The sequence below is a fragment of the Camelina sativa genome, chromosome 10, assembly GCF_030686135.1.
Source record: "Camelina sativa cultivar CO46 ecotype springtype chromosome 10, ASM3068613v1".
Classification (NCBI taxonomy): Eukaryota; Viridiplantae; Streptophyta; class Magnoliopsida; order Brassicales; family Brassicaceae; genus Camelina; species Camelina sativa.
Genome location: NC_141889.1, coordinates 2831402 through 2844480, shown reverse-complemented (window position 1 = coordinate 2844480; position 13079 = coordinate 2831402). Strand labels below are relative to the sequence as shown.

Sequence of the window (13079 nt, the reverse complement as noted above, 5' to 3'; positions counted from 1 at the left end):
GAAGATTCTTTTTCTCTGTTCTTTTGTTTGCTTTTGGAAGATTCTTTTCTCTTTTCTGTCGGCATTTTTTTGGTTGATTCTAAAAATCAAGGTAATTAATAAGCAAATGATGCCACAAATACACAAACTAAATATCATTCTTGTGACAAAAACTCACATAAAAGAGGTAGATGGCACATCACATATATATATATATACATAAAGTATATTTTTACTTTATAAACAGGAATTATGTAGAAATGTACATCTGAACAAAATAATTCTTTCATTATTTTAAAAAACATTTTGTTAAAGTAAAAAAGGAAAAATAGAGATCACATTGTGTATTAACATGAAATCCTCCACCAAGTAACTAAAGGAAGTAGTAGCGCCCAAATCAATCCACACTTCTCATCTTTCTCCTTTTGCACTCCATGTAGCTTATACTACATATTAAGCCGCAAAACTTTCATAACAACAATTTTAAGAGAAGAAGCTACCTATTAAAAAATTAGTCTTCTGATCACATTAGGCAAAGGAATTCGCAAACTATCAGAGCCACTCTCTTTCTTTGTCTTTCTCTCGGATTTGGAAGATCAACCAACAGCAGCCGCATGACCTAAAAGATTTAATTTTTACAACACAACACAGCCCAATTTAAAAACGAGAAAACCCAACAAAAGAAACAAAAAAATAAATAAACATAAACCATGGTTCGGTTTGATTTTTATTTTGAAGTTCGGTTTACGAATTGATGTTAGGTAATCCAAGATAATCTTTTGTGTTAGAAGGCTGTGAGGATTCGAATCTCAATGTTAAATGCTTAAGTAAGACCACCAATATGGGCTGGAGATCTGTTTCTGATTCTCATATTGATCGTAGCGAGAGCAAGATCTTGCTTGTTGGATCTCCCAATGGACATCTCACCCTTTAGGAATTACCAAGACATCTCTCATTCCTAATTATCTCGGGAATTAGAAATATAGTATATTTCCAAAAACATGTACGTATTTTCCTCTTTAACTAAGAAAGAGTTATTAATTCTATGATTTTAGTAGATTTGGAAATCCAAATAAAAATCAGGCGTTATTCAATCATTAATTTTAAAATACTTATCAAAATTATGTGTTATTGGTTATATAATTTACAAATACTTGTTAAAATTCCATGTTACTCATTTAACGATTTGTTTTTACATTTTAAAATCCACATTATGTTTTAAATGGATTTGAAAGTGTATAACATGTTATTTCAAAATCCATATGTTTTGATTTTCATAATTTACAATTCTATTTAGATTTAGAAATCATTTTTCCAATAACAGCCATTAAGATATTTTTCTTTTATCATTACGAAATAGAGTTAATTAGTAAAATAAAAGATAAATAACACACACTACCACTAGACTACAACGTCATTACCCATAATGACTCATAAACTGATTTTATATATACTTTAAAAACGTCTGACTGAATTTTAACGTGATAATAATTTTATATATCGGGTATTTTTATTTCAACAAAAGACTAGTGGGTATTAAATGTCCAAATAAAAATAAGTTTAGGTTTTTTAGAAATTTTCTCTATTTTAAACAGATATCATCTTTGATTGATGTCTTCTTGATTACATGCATTCTAACAAAAATAACCATTTGTCTTGATTACATATACTTTAAAACCCATGATTACGATCTTTAAGATTGATTACAAACTATGGAATCATGACTTCATAATCATTGTCTTATTAAATCACATAAACTTAAATCGCATATATGTATAGGGCTATTAAGTCCCGTGTTGAAATCTACTAACCATTTAAAGATAAGGTTTTATTTGACAATAATTTAATATATTGGTTATTTTTATTCCAACCAACAACTATTGGGTATTAAACGTATAAATAAAAATAAGTTGTGAAGTTTTTTTTAGGAATATTCCCCATTTTAAACTGATAAAAACACACATTTTTGTGAAGTAAAAGAAAAAATAAATGATGGAACACATTGTGTTTTGATTGACTGAAAATATTAAACAACAACAAATTAAAGAAACGTCTATTTTGTTCAGAGGATATTTCCAACCATATTTTCATTATAAATATTTTGAATCATTCACATTATAATACTGTATAAGAAAACTCAATAGCTACACACGCCCAAGACGGGTTTGTGTGTAATGACTCTATTTTTGTTTGAATAATAAGAATATAACTGTACACGAGGGATCCATCAAGATTAAAGCTGCAAGAGATATATGGAGATACAAAACCCTAACTTATTCTTCCTGGTTTTGGTCTCTGATCCATTTGGTCGCTACCCATTTCTCTCCTTTGGTCACCGGGCAGCTCCCGTGAAGCGAAGTCTGCAGAAGCATTGCAAGGCAAACAGCTATTACTAGCATGAACTAATCCAGGGAATTGGAGAGTCAGGAGAAAAAAACTGAAACTTTGTTTTACCTGATCAATCGTTCCATTTGCAAACACGGAATAGAAAAGAAGACCATCTCCTTTCCGAGGTTTTACTTTCAACCCAATACATTGCTTGTAATCGTATCCGGTGCCCATGTTGGAACCGTTCTGTCAGATCGAGAGCAACTGAATGGAATCAAAACTAACAAAAGGGTCTGAGTTCTGAAATATGTTAAAAGTATGCAATGCTATATTATAAACTGACCTCAAATGGAAACATGGTTTCACCGCCTTCTTCCACGTCAGATAAGTACAACAGGAAGGAAGCAATCTGTGTAAAAGCAAGCAAATGAGGTCTCCACGGTTCTAAATAAAGCTATATAGATAATGACAGATTTTAAGGATTTTACTTACCCTTTGGCTTGATTGTGGTCCATATTCACTTGGGTTAAAAACATCATAGTGGGAATCATACTTTTGGCCAAGTTCATACCTTAAAATATTGAAAGACTGCAAAAACATCAAACCTTTCTTGTGTTAATATTAATATTTCAGAAATCTGGATCCAAGATTTTGAAATCTCAACAATTAAAAGGGCTCATAAGCACTCAACCAAAAGGCCACCAAGCAATAGTATTAAATAAATGCCTTAAAATGCATATTGCCACTTTCATAGTAATCAAAAGAGTTAACATGCCAGGTTTTATGATTCATATGGGGGTTGAATTAGAGAAATCTAACCTCTCCATGGGTCCTTGGGATCATCGTAGCCCTTGCGATCTTATTTTCAACAGAATCCAGAGCACCAGTACTTTCTTCTGAAGCACTGATAAAAGTTCCTGAGCTGCAACAACACACACCAGGAAAAACAATGATGAGGCTACTAACGAATCTTTGGTTGAAGACGACAATGCCACATGAAACTGGAAAGAAAGAAAGAAAAGACCTTGTTCTAGTCCCCTTAGTGTTCTCAGCAGTTTCTCCTTTCCGAAGAGCCAAAGCAGAAGGTTTCAGATTAATCTTTGCTCTGTCGATAATAGCTTGGCATTGTTCTGCAGCTGCAAAATTCGGAAAATATACAGCCCTCGGTCTCCAACTCAGTACCTGACCATTTCAGAAAACATGCCTCAGCTGACCTCAATTGCTAAGAAAACTCAATAATCTCACACACATGAAATCAACCAGACAAACTTCAACTAGCACAGTCACAAACATCTAATATTCAACTAGACGTATGTGACTCATCAACCAGAAAACAAAGTTCAAGTAGATCAATCAATCTTTTCTTTTTTTTGTTAAAAGGCATAGATCAATCAATCTTGCCCTAACACTAATCGATTTCACCCTTAGCAAGACATCTTAATAGTCTAAAATTAGCAACAAAATCAGACCTGAAACGGAATCGATCCAACAGATTCGTCTCCAGTAACACCATGAGGCATCGAGCCAGCCTCGTCTTCCACATTCTCCACCATCTCCAACATTCTCAACCTGGGTTTAATACGAGGCACATTCTATTCCCAAAACAAAACAAAAAAAAACCATCGATTCGTCACAAATCCGAGATAGAGAAACTCCAAAATCACATCTTAATAGACCACAGATTTGAAAGATCATCGATTTCTCTACCTGAGAAAGCAGAGTGGAACCGTAGAAGCCAACGAGGAAACAGAAGACAATAATTGTGGCTAACCCTAGCTTCTTCCTCTTGTAGCTCTTCAATCTGCTCTTCATTGAGCCTTCTTCCGTCCGATCCGATAAGGTTTCCGATGAAAATCTTCGCCGGCTTAAGTAACGAACCTCTCAAGTCCGAGACGCTTTTGCTTTTCCTTCGATCCAGTGGAGCACCCAAAAAAAAAAAACAGTTTCTATTTAAATAATGTTTTATAATATTTAGATCTGTCGTTGACCAATTTTTTTTGGTTTTGTTTTGGTTCTCTTTACGGTCAACACGTACCAAAGATGCGCCCAAATTAATTTACCTATATGGTTGGAGTTTAGGTTACATTTTATTAAAATTTGTTTTCGTAAAATGTTTTAAGTTTTGGTTATGGAATTTGGTGGCTTCTCTTGAGTTGTTTTGCCTGAATTCAAGGCTGTGATTATAACTTTGGAGTTTTTTATGGATATGTGAATATAAAGTGGATATGAACTGCAAAATTATTCACATTGTAAAAATTTCTAAACTGAAGGCTGTCAAAAAAAAAAAAAGGTTCTATTTAAATATGTTTTATAATTTTTAGATCTCTCGTTGACCAATTTTTATTTTTTTGTTTTGGTTCTCTTCACGGTCAACAGTCAACACATACCAATGATGCGCCCAAATTATCTATATGGTTGGAGTTTAGGTTACATTTATAAAATTTGATTGCGTAGAATGTTTTAAGTTTTGGTTATGCAATTGTCTAGTTTCAACCAAGTTTATCCGGAGGTTCTAGTAGTGTTTAAATCTCAATTAGTATCGTCGAGGTTTCATCTTTTATGTAATATTGTTGTGACTTTGTTGTTGTTACTGGTAAGGAAAACTAGCAAGTCCTTGTTGATCTACAAAACTAGTGAGTTTTTTATGGATATGTGAATATAAGGTGGATATGAACTCCTTTTAACAAAATAAATAAGGTGGATATAAACTGCAAAATTATTCACATTTTAAAATTTTCTAAACTAAAGGCTGTCAAAAAAAAAAAATTGAAGTTGTATTTATGTATTTATTTCTCGCGGAATGTGATATATTATTCTTAAAAATAATCATAATCAAAAAGTTTACTATCATGTATCATAATTTATTTTTCAATCTACAAAATAGAGATCAATATCTTTCTTCTCAAATGCTAGACAATTATCAAAAAAAAATATATTAATAACAATACAAAAGTGCAACAACAAATTTCGTAATGTGTGTATTTAAAAAAAATTTATATAAATTGTATGTTGTAAGTAAATTGTATATCTTAAGAAATTCCCTTATAAATAATAGATGATCATTGATCGCCTTTATTACATAAAATATGAAACAGGGATCGAATAGCCTTTCTTACCAAACTCTTGATTAAGAAAAACAAATTTTTTGTTCGTAATTTAAGTGTGGTCTAATGTAATACTTCAATTAAATAGATATTTGATTTTTGTGTTCGTAGATCAACAAACATTCTAAAAAAAATATAATAATACAACACAACTAAGGCGCAAAGTAATAAATCGTCCAAATTAGTCACTATTCTCATTTTTTTTAACCTCAATCTTAAAAAAAAAATTCAGTTGAAAAAATTTCTTTGAATTTGAATGCCAAAATATTTTTTAATATATATTTGTGTTATCTGCACAAAGATTATGACACATTTTCTTGTATATATTCACTGATCCACCATAGTCTATTGATAGTGTAGTGTTTAAGTGTACACGACCATATCATACCAATGCTGGTTAGCCTCATCAAAGGTTCGACGCAATTGCTAATTATTATTTAACTAATCTAGAAAATATGTGTCCAATTAGTTAAATCAACATATTTTGATCAATTTTTTATTTTTTTTTAAATAAGATCAAGAGAGGGCATAGAGAACAAAAAAATATGAAATAATTTACTTTTAATTTTACATAATTTTTATCAATAGTACATATTAACTATTAATGTGATAAGAAAATGTGCAATTTGGAAACACATGTGCCAATGTGTAATAGTGAAGGTATTTGGAAGACACATCCACACTAAAAAACAAAAATATATATAAAATTTGGAAAACATGTCATCGTCCAAAAGACTCTGACAAGTTGGGCCAATGTATATCTTCTAGTTGGCTCTGCGTATCTTTTATACAAGTCCGTACACGTCAATTTCTTAATTACATGCGTAAAAACACTTATTTTTAATAAACTAATGAAATGCAGCAACTTGCAATTAGATTATTCAATAATCAATACTAATATTCACCGTTTTTATCAATTCTCTAGAACAATACACAAAGAGTTTTGACCAGAAGAAATCATATATATTTCTTATAAAGGAAACTATAACGTGACAATAAAATTAGAATAAATACTTAAGATGAGTAGATTAGCCGGAAATTGTATTCAGTAGTTATCCGTCTATCTTAGTTGACAAGTAAATACTATCAGCTTACACGTTGGCTACAGCGTTACTCATCGTTACCCATTCTCTTATTTACAACATTTTCATATATTTAATACAAAACAGGCTTGTCTTTAACAAACACAATTTTAATTTTGATTATACTACTGACTCATTGTTGTTATACTTCAAAATGGCCTACCTTTTTTTTAAAACAATGTCACACATTGACCCTGTAATATTTAAAATAATAAAATATCTTCTACTTAGTTTTCCAAAAAACACGACATAAAAGTAGCTGTTGATTTTAGATATTTTTTTTAGTTGGACCGCATCAGAAACTTACTTTTTTATCTTTTTAATTGTTCCATGAGAAAGATATTTATTTTTATTTAAATATATACGGCAATGACGTTTATATGTTTGTTTGCCCTTTATATATATGGAGAAATACCAAATGGAGAAGAAACAATTTTGTTTTTTTTTTAAAACAACGCGTTGAAAAAAGCTATATAAAAGCAGAAAGGGAAGGATATAGAGAATAAGCACGACAAAAAAAAAAACACATAAATAGAAAAAAAACGACGCGTAGTCTACGTAGAATAATAAAGAACGGCACAAGATAAGTAGTCCAAGTCATCTCTATCAGATTCTTCTTCTTCTTCACGCGGTATTCTTTTATACCACCAACTCAACAACACACACATACAAAATCCCTTCAAAACCGATCAGATCAAACGAATCAAATTCCCTAAAAAAAAAAAAAAGCCTTTTGGATTTCTATCCAGTCGAATCCGAAATTCCCGTTGATTTTTCCTCTCTCTCTCTCGTTCTCTCTACTCGTCGTACTCGACACTGTGTATTAGAAAAAAACCCTAAGTAAGGTAAAGTAAGGTTAGGTGTGAGATGTTGCGAGCTTTAGCACGGCCTCTTGAACGGTGTTTGGGAAGTAGAGCCAGTGGTGATGGTTTACTCTGGCAATCGGAATTGAGACCTCATGCCGGTGGTGACTATTCGATTGCGGTTGTTCAAGCTAATTCCAGGTTAGAAGATCAGAGTCAGGTGTTCACATCTTCTTCCGCTACTTATGTCGGTGTTTACGATGGCCATGGCGGACCTGAAGCTTCTAGATTCGTTAACAGACATCTCTTTCCTTATATGCACAGTAATAATCTCACTTCTTTTGACTCCTTTGACTGCGTCTTTTTGATTGTCAAATTGATGAGATCTCTCAATCACCCTGATCATTTCAACATAAGAAAGATTCGAACTTTGCTATAAAGTTTTGTTCTTTGTGATTAGTGAATATTAAAGAATAGTTTTTTTTGGTTTATGATTGCAGAATTCGCAAGAGAACATGGGGGACTATCTGTAGATGTTATTAAAAGAGCATTCAAAGAAACTGAAGAGGAGTTTTGTCATATGGTTAAACGATCCCTCCCGATGAAACCTCAAATGGCTACTGTAGGATCTTGTTGTCTCGTTGGTGCCATCTCTAATGACACTCTGTATGTGGCCAATCTTGGGGACTCTAGAGCTGTTCTTGGGAGCGTTGTTCCAGGAGATGTTAATGATAAAAAGAGTGCGGTAGCTGAAAGGTTATCTACTGATCATAATGTTGCTGTTGAAGAAGTTAGAAAAGAGGTTAAGGCACTTAACCCCGATGATTCACAAATCGTTATATACACTCGTGGAGTTTGGAGGATTAAAGGCATTATTCAGGTATAGCGTAGTTCTGGTTGGCTTGCTTGCTTGCGTGATTTAATTTACATAGCATCTGTGTTGATGTTTTATGATTGTGTTTTCATATGTAAAAGGTGTAATCTGATGGTGTTTTTTTTTCTTCTCTTTTCATTATTATAAATGGGGGCTTGCGATGTTCCAGGAATCCGTCACACGGGCTCCTGCAACGTTTCTTCCCCAGTGGATTTTGTCCTTTTCTATGAATTCCCGGTAGTCAGAGCTCTGCATGATAATGAAGAGACATGTTTTTTATTTCCTTGTATTCGTTATTGATCTTTCTATGAATGTTGAGCTTATTAGTATTGTTGGGTGAATCGTTTTTATTTGCACTTCTTTATAGGTATCGAGATCAATTGGGGATGTATACTTGAAAAAACCGGAGTTTTACAGGGATCCTATATTCCAGCAACATGGAACTCCTATTCCTTTGAGGAGACCAGCAATGACAGCCGAACCCTCCATTATAGTAAGGAAGCTTAAGCCACAGGACATGTTTCTGATATTTGCATCAGATGGTCTCTGGGAACATCTTAGTGATGAAGCAGCCGTAGAAATCGTCGTCAAACACCCAAGAAATGTAAGTTTGCCCCTACATTAAGAGCTTGTGTCTTTCTCTTTCTGTTAGCTACTTCAGATTTTTAACTCTGATGTGATCTATACTATACAGGGGATTGCACGGAGACTTGTTAGAGCAGCTCTCGAAGAAGCAGCAAAGAAGAGAGAAATGAGGTATGGAGATATAAAGAAGATTGCTAGAGGAATTCGACGACATTTCCATGACGACATAAGCGTCGTTGTTGTATATCTCGACCAGCATAAATCCTCTACTTCATCGAATGTTAAATTGGTACAGCAAGGAGGCATCACAGCTCCACCGGACATCTACTCGTTACACGCTGATGAAGCAGAACAATGAAGGTTACTCAATGTGTTATACTGACTCTTTTGATTTTATGGTTTAAAAACTAAAAATGGTTTGCTTGGGAAAGATCCTAATAGGGTGAAAACTTGTTTACACATTTGTTTATTTGTTTTTTACTACGAAAAATTGTTTTTTTTTTTTTTTTTTGTTACTTAAAAATATTGGAGTTGGATTTGTATATTCTTTTACCAGCAAAGAAGAACGAAACCGTTTTCTTTTTGGGGCAGAGCAGTTTTGATTTTTGACAAATTTAGCGTGAAACCGTCCAATTGTAGCCGACTTTTCCAAAACTTCCCAAAATAATCGTATCTGAAACTGTTAAACCGAGCATAATCAGTCACTTTCCAATCGAAGCGAACTTCAACTTGGTCCAATATCCAAAATTAAAATTAAAAGTGAAAGATTCAACTGAACGTTCGATCCAAACCAAACCGATTAAATTGAACATCCGAATTGAACACTTCGAAACAAAATAAACCGAAATTCCATCTGGTCCAAATCCTTGACCGAATGAACTGAGCAATTTTTCTAATCGAACCGAACCGGGAATGCCCCAAGCCTACATGATGCGTTTGCTTTGAGAATGAATTGAACAGCAAAAAAATTCAAACTCAAATTCAACAGTTCCGGAAGACTTTTCTCAGAAAGTTTCCCACGGAAGTAAAATAATAATTAAAAAAACGATGAGCGTCACACTTTTGGTCGCAGACGCCGTTTGGTCCGAGATTGAATCTACCGGCTCAGGTCATCTTTTACTTTACTTCTTCTTCCTTTTCCTTTGTTTACAATAATAATAAATCAATTTCGTTGAATTGTTCCTTTTTTTTTTTATGGCAGTAACCGAAGAACAGCTCTCAATGTTAGTAATCCACCAACCCAATTCTATTGATTTTATGTTCAGTCGTTTGATAGGTGTGGGCATATAATATGATTAGGGTTTGAGTCAGAAATTGAAGTATTAAGTTTGCAATATCAGCTTGCATTTGTTGTTTGGTAAGAATCTTGAGAAAGCAACCAGAATCATCGACAAAAGAGGTGTGAAGAAAATCTCAGGCTTACCCAGTGGGAGATCCATCTTTCAGGTCTCTCACCATGAATCAACACATCTCACTGGTTATAAAAGAAGTCAAAAAGATTTGATAATCTAACAAGATTGGTTTGTTTTTTTTGTCAGGTTGTGGGAGAATCTCAGAAGAGAGAAGAGCATCTCTGCTTCCCAGGAGATTACTGTGGATGTTATTCTTTCTTCTATGATGTTGTCAGCAGAGGAGAGCAACTATGTGTATGACTCTTTTTTATTTATTTATTTAGATGATTGATTCCTTTTACGTTTAGAGTTTGTATCTACTGCTTTCTGACCTTTTTGTAATTTCTGATGTTTCTTTTGTCAAGTGTAAACATCAGTTGGCTGCGAGGTTGGCTTCTTCTTTGGGTACATACAACGAAATCGAGGTCTCAGATTACCATCTTGCCTTGATCCTCTCTAAGATCTGAAGCTACTTGTTATGTCTTTGGCTTATTATGCGTGCCAGTAACCTGGTATCTATTTGTATTTTCAGAATTATATATGCGGATCATACTCTTCACATATTTTGATGAACAATTTCCTCTTTTCTGTAGTATTCAATCCATCAACAATGGAGTTATATGTTTACTGGTTTGGTCTACATGGGGTGATAGTTTACTCACACATTGGTAAGTACTAATAGTGGTATTGTAGGTTATTTTCGTAATAAATCTCAAAAGCTTGAGCATGCTTCCTCATGAAGCGAGCCTTGTTTGCAACAACTTGTTAGCGTGTTTTAGGTAATTGTAACATAACTATGCAATTTCAATGTATTGAACTTCTTACTTCAGTGGAAGAAAAACTATACTTTGTAAAAGTAATAATCATTCCATAAGACTTTAAATGATTCATATAACAATGGTTAACTGATAGAAAAAAAAAAACCCAGAATATAAACTAACCCAAAGTTTAAACTTCAAAGAAAAGGAAAGAACAAGTGGATCTATAGTTAGTGAGAAGAAGGGTGTGGAATCGGGTGGACAGAGAACTTCATGTTGTGGTTGCAGGCGTTGTGGTCTCCACTGACGAAGTAGTAAGTCTGAACTTTACGGAGAAGCAACTTGAAGCCCCATGATGAACCTCCTCGTGCGGCCAGCTTTTTGCCTCTGGCCACATCGCAACTCTTGAAGCTCTTCATGTCAGGGAGTAAGTAGACGTCGTTCTCTTTCTTGTTATGGTGCTTCGTCTTTTGATCATTGTTGTTTTTGTTGTTGTACGTGAAAACAAGAACATCGTTGACGTAGAAAGGGGCATGCTTTGTAGCCCATTCGGTGTAACCATATCCGTTTTTCCACACAGTCACCGCAATCTTTCTCCCCCTCCGTATTGGAGCCGTGTGGTTGTCTGTAGAACCGGTGATGCTTGAGTGGTTTGATCCCGAGCTATGATTGTTGTGTGTAAAACCAACGATGCTTGAGTGGTTTGAGCCTGAACTATGATTGTTGTGTGTGGAGCCAACGATGCTTGAGTGATTTTTGTCAGGGCTGTGACTTTTGCGTGTAGAGCCAGTACCGCTAGAATGGTTTGAGCCAGAGCTGCTTCCCCAACCCCAGTCAGTATCTGTTCCGTCTGAGCTCCATCCCCAACCCCAGCTTGAACCATCCGAGTTAGAGTCTGAACCATTAGAAGCCGAGCCAGAAGAACCGCCAGAGTTGCCGGAGCTCCATCCCCAACCCCCGTTGGAACCGGACTGGCCGGAACCCCAACTCCAGCTCCAGGCTTCAGCACTCCCGGAGAAGACGAACGCAGTAACCAGGAGAACAAGAAGTAGCTTGCGTGCCGTAGATAGACCCATCGCTTCTTCTTCTTCTTTGATCAAATATATTGATTGCTTTCTCTTCTTCTTTTTTGTTTGGATGTTTGTTTTGCTTTTGTGAGATCTTTAGAGTTTAGAGGTTCTGTATTTATAGAGACTAGGATGGGTTTGAGAGAGTCGGTTCCCAAATTACATAGGAAATACAATTTTGATCCGTATCCATATTTATAAACAAGTGGATCAGATAAATTTATCTAGCCTTGTCTTTATCATCATATACGATATTATAGATTCTTCCAATTCCTAATTGACTTTAGTTTTATTTCAACAAAAATAAGAATGAAAGCAAGGAAAGAAGCGTAGTCCTTGTTGATATCAGTTTCGTATAAAACATGCAAGAAGTGAGCTACATTTAATATGGAACTTCAGCTCCTGACATCGATTTGTACCACTTTTTCGACACTCGAGGAACTGTGAGAGGGAGAGAGAGAGAGTTACATCATTACATGCATGTAACACAATTACCCATGACCCATATTCCCTATTAGAAGAAACTGGCTGAAATAAGATTCCTGCACCTCGATGCTCAGTGACGTCATCAGCAGCAAATCTTTGAGTTATGGTAGTAAATATAGACAGTTCCAAGAAAACAATCATGGTGGGTTACAGTCACAGAGACGTGAGGACTATGGCAACATTGTAGTCGGATCTTGTCTGGTAAGTTGTTTATCCCCTGTTTGAAGACAGAGTTCGTCGTAACGTGCTGTTCAGGTTAATGGAAGCTCATGTTTCTTGGAATTCATTTGTATATTTGTAATAGAGCATGAGATAATATGATTTGAGTTTAATTTTAACTTGGGTGAAGCTGTCTGGTGTCTGCTGCTTATCCTTAATAGGCACGAAAGAGCTAAGCGCTTCCAAGACTAAAGGCCCATTATAGTAGAGGAGAGCAACTATGTGTATGACTCTTTTTGTAGAGTTTGTATCTAGCTATTGTTCCTGACTTTGTATATTCTACTGGTTCTTTTGGCAAGTGTAAACATCAATTGGCTGCGAGGCTTCTTCTTTGGGTACATACAGCAAAATCGAGGTCTCAGATTACCATCTTGCCTTGATGCTCTCTAAGATCTGAAGCTTT

At 34.7% G+C, this 13079-nt stretch overlaps 4 protein-coding genes across 7 annotated transcripts; 2 read left to right on the top strand and 2 right to left on the bottom strand.

Moving 5' to 3' along the window:
* Positions 1–2051: 2051 nt before the first annotated feature.
* LOC104716763 (putative prolyl 4-hydroxylase 9) lies at positions 2052–4333 on the bottom strand. 2 transcript variants are annotated; one of them, XR_015569221.1, is made up of 8 exons: positions 4015–4285; positions 3777–3899; positions 3332–3489; positions 3127–3229; positions 2800–2895; positions 2651–2716; positions 2434–2571; positions 2052–2339 (listed from the first exon to the last, which is right to left on the bottom strand). XR_015569221.1 is itself a non-coding variant. In XM_010434198.3 (8 exons), exons 1-8 carry the CDS (start codon positions 4117–4119, stop codon positions 2253–2255), a joined length of 858 nt encoding a protein of 285 aa, XP_010432500.2. In that variant the 5' UTR covers positions 4120–4333; the 3' UTR covers positions 2052–2252. The 2 variants fall into 2 exon arrangements, 1 of the variants encoding a protein (XP_010432500.2); XM_010434198.3 differs by having other exon boundaries at positions 2434–2553; positions 4015–4333.
* Positions 4334–6997: 2664 nt separating this feature from the next.
* LOC104716762 (putative protein phosphatase 2C 63) lies at positions 6998–9336 on the top strand. 2 transcript variants are annotated; one of them, XR_015569220.1, is made up of 5 exons: positions 6998–7619; positions 7797–8176; positions 8340–8407; positions 8538–8774; positions 8865–9336. XR_015569220.1 is itself a non-coding variant. In XM_010434196.3 (4 exons), exons 1-4 carry the CDS (start codon positions 7361–7363, stop codon positions 9111–9113), a joined length of 1125 nt encoding a protein of 374 aa, XP_010432498.2. In that variant the 5' UTR covers positions 6998–7360; the 3' UTR covers positions 9114–9336. The 2 variants fall into 2 exon arrangements, 1 of the variants encoding a protein (XP_010432498.2); XM_010434196.3 differs by lacking the exon at positions 8340–8407.
* A 374-nt stretch (positions 9337–9710) lies between these two features.
* LOC104716759 (uncharacterized) lies at positions 9711–12216 on the top strand. Of its 2 annotated transcripts, XR_015569219.1 has the most exons (7): positions 9711–9863; positions 9957–9978; positions 10096–10201; positions 10294–10401; positions 10512–10658; positions 10740–10814; positions 11108–12216. XR_015569219.1 is itself a non-coding variant. In XM_010434193.3 (6 exons), exons 1-5 carry the CDS (start codon positions 9803–9805, stop codon positions 10611–10613), a joined length of 399 nt encoding a protein of 132 aa, XP_010432495.1. In that variant the 5' UTR covers positions 9711–9802; the 3' UTR covers positions 10614–10658; positions 10740–12216. The 2 variants fall into 2 exon arrangements, 1 of the variants encoding a protein (XP_010432495.1); XM_010434193.3 differs by having other exon boundaries at positions 10740–12216.
* On the bottom strand, positions 10989–11980 carry LOC104716761 (uncharacterized). The gene has a single exon (XM_010434195.3). The coding sequence runs from the start codon at positions 11978–11980 to the stop codon at positions 11135–11137; it is 846 nt and encodes a 281-aa protein (XP_010432497.1). The 3' UTR covers positions 10989–11134.
* Positions 12217–13079: the final 863 nt, after the last annotated feature.

Excerpts from the sequence above, each read along its gene's own strand:
- LOC104716763 (XM_010434198.3), bottom strand. The coding sequence starts at position 4,119 with ATGAAGAGCAGATTGAAGAGCTACAAGAGGAAGAAGCTAGGGTTAGCC. Across the intron at positions 2,896-3,126 it reads TCCCAAGGACCCATGGAGAG|TCTTTCAATATTTTAAGGTA; the intron begins GTTAGATTTCTC and ends ATGTTTTTGCAG. Across the intron at positions 2,340-2,433 it reads CAAATGGAACGATTGATCAG|ACTTCGCTTCACGGGAGCTG; the intron begins GTAAAACAAAGT and ends ATGCTTCTGCAG.
- LOC104716762 (XM_010434196.3), top strand. The coding sequence starts at position 7,361 with ATGTTGCGAGCTTTAGCACGGCCTCTTGAACGGTGTTTGGGAAGTAGA. Across the intron at positions 7,620-7,796 it reads TCTCTTTCCTTATATGCACA|AATTCGCAAGAGAACATGGG; the intron begins GTAATAATCTCA and ends TTATGATTGCAG. Across the intron at positions 8,775-8,864 it reads TCGTCAAACACCCAAGAAAT|GGGATTGCACGGAGACTTGT; the intron begins GTAAGTTTGCCC and ends TATACTATACAG.
- LOC104716759 (XM_010434193.3), top strand. The coding sequence starts at position 9,803 with ATGAGCGTCACACTTTTGGTCGCAGACGCCGTTTGGTCCGAGATTGAA. Across the intron at positions 9,864-9,956 it reads GATTGAATCTACCGGCTCAG|TAACCGAAGAACAGCTCTCA; the intron begins GTCATCTTTTAC and ends TTTTTATGGCAG. Across the intron at positions 9,979-10,095 it reads ACCGAAGAACAGCTCTCAAT|CTTGCATTTGTTGTTTGGTA; the intron begins GTTAGTAATCCA and ends TTGCAATATCAG.
- LOC104716761 (XM_010434195.3), bottom strand. The coding sequence starts at position 11,980 with ATGGGTCTATCTACGGCACGCAAGCTACTTCTTGTTCTCCTGGTTACT.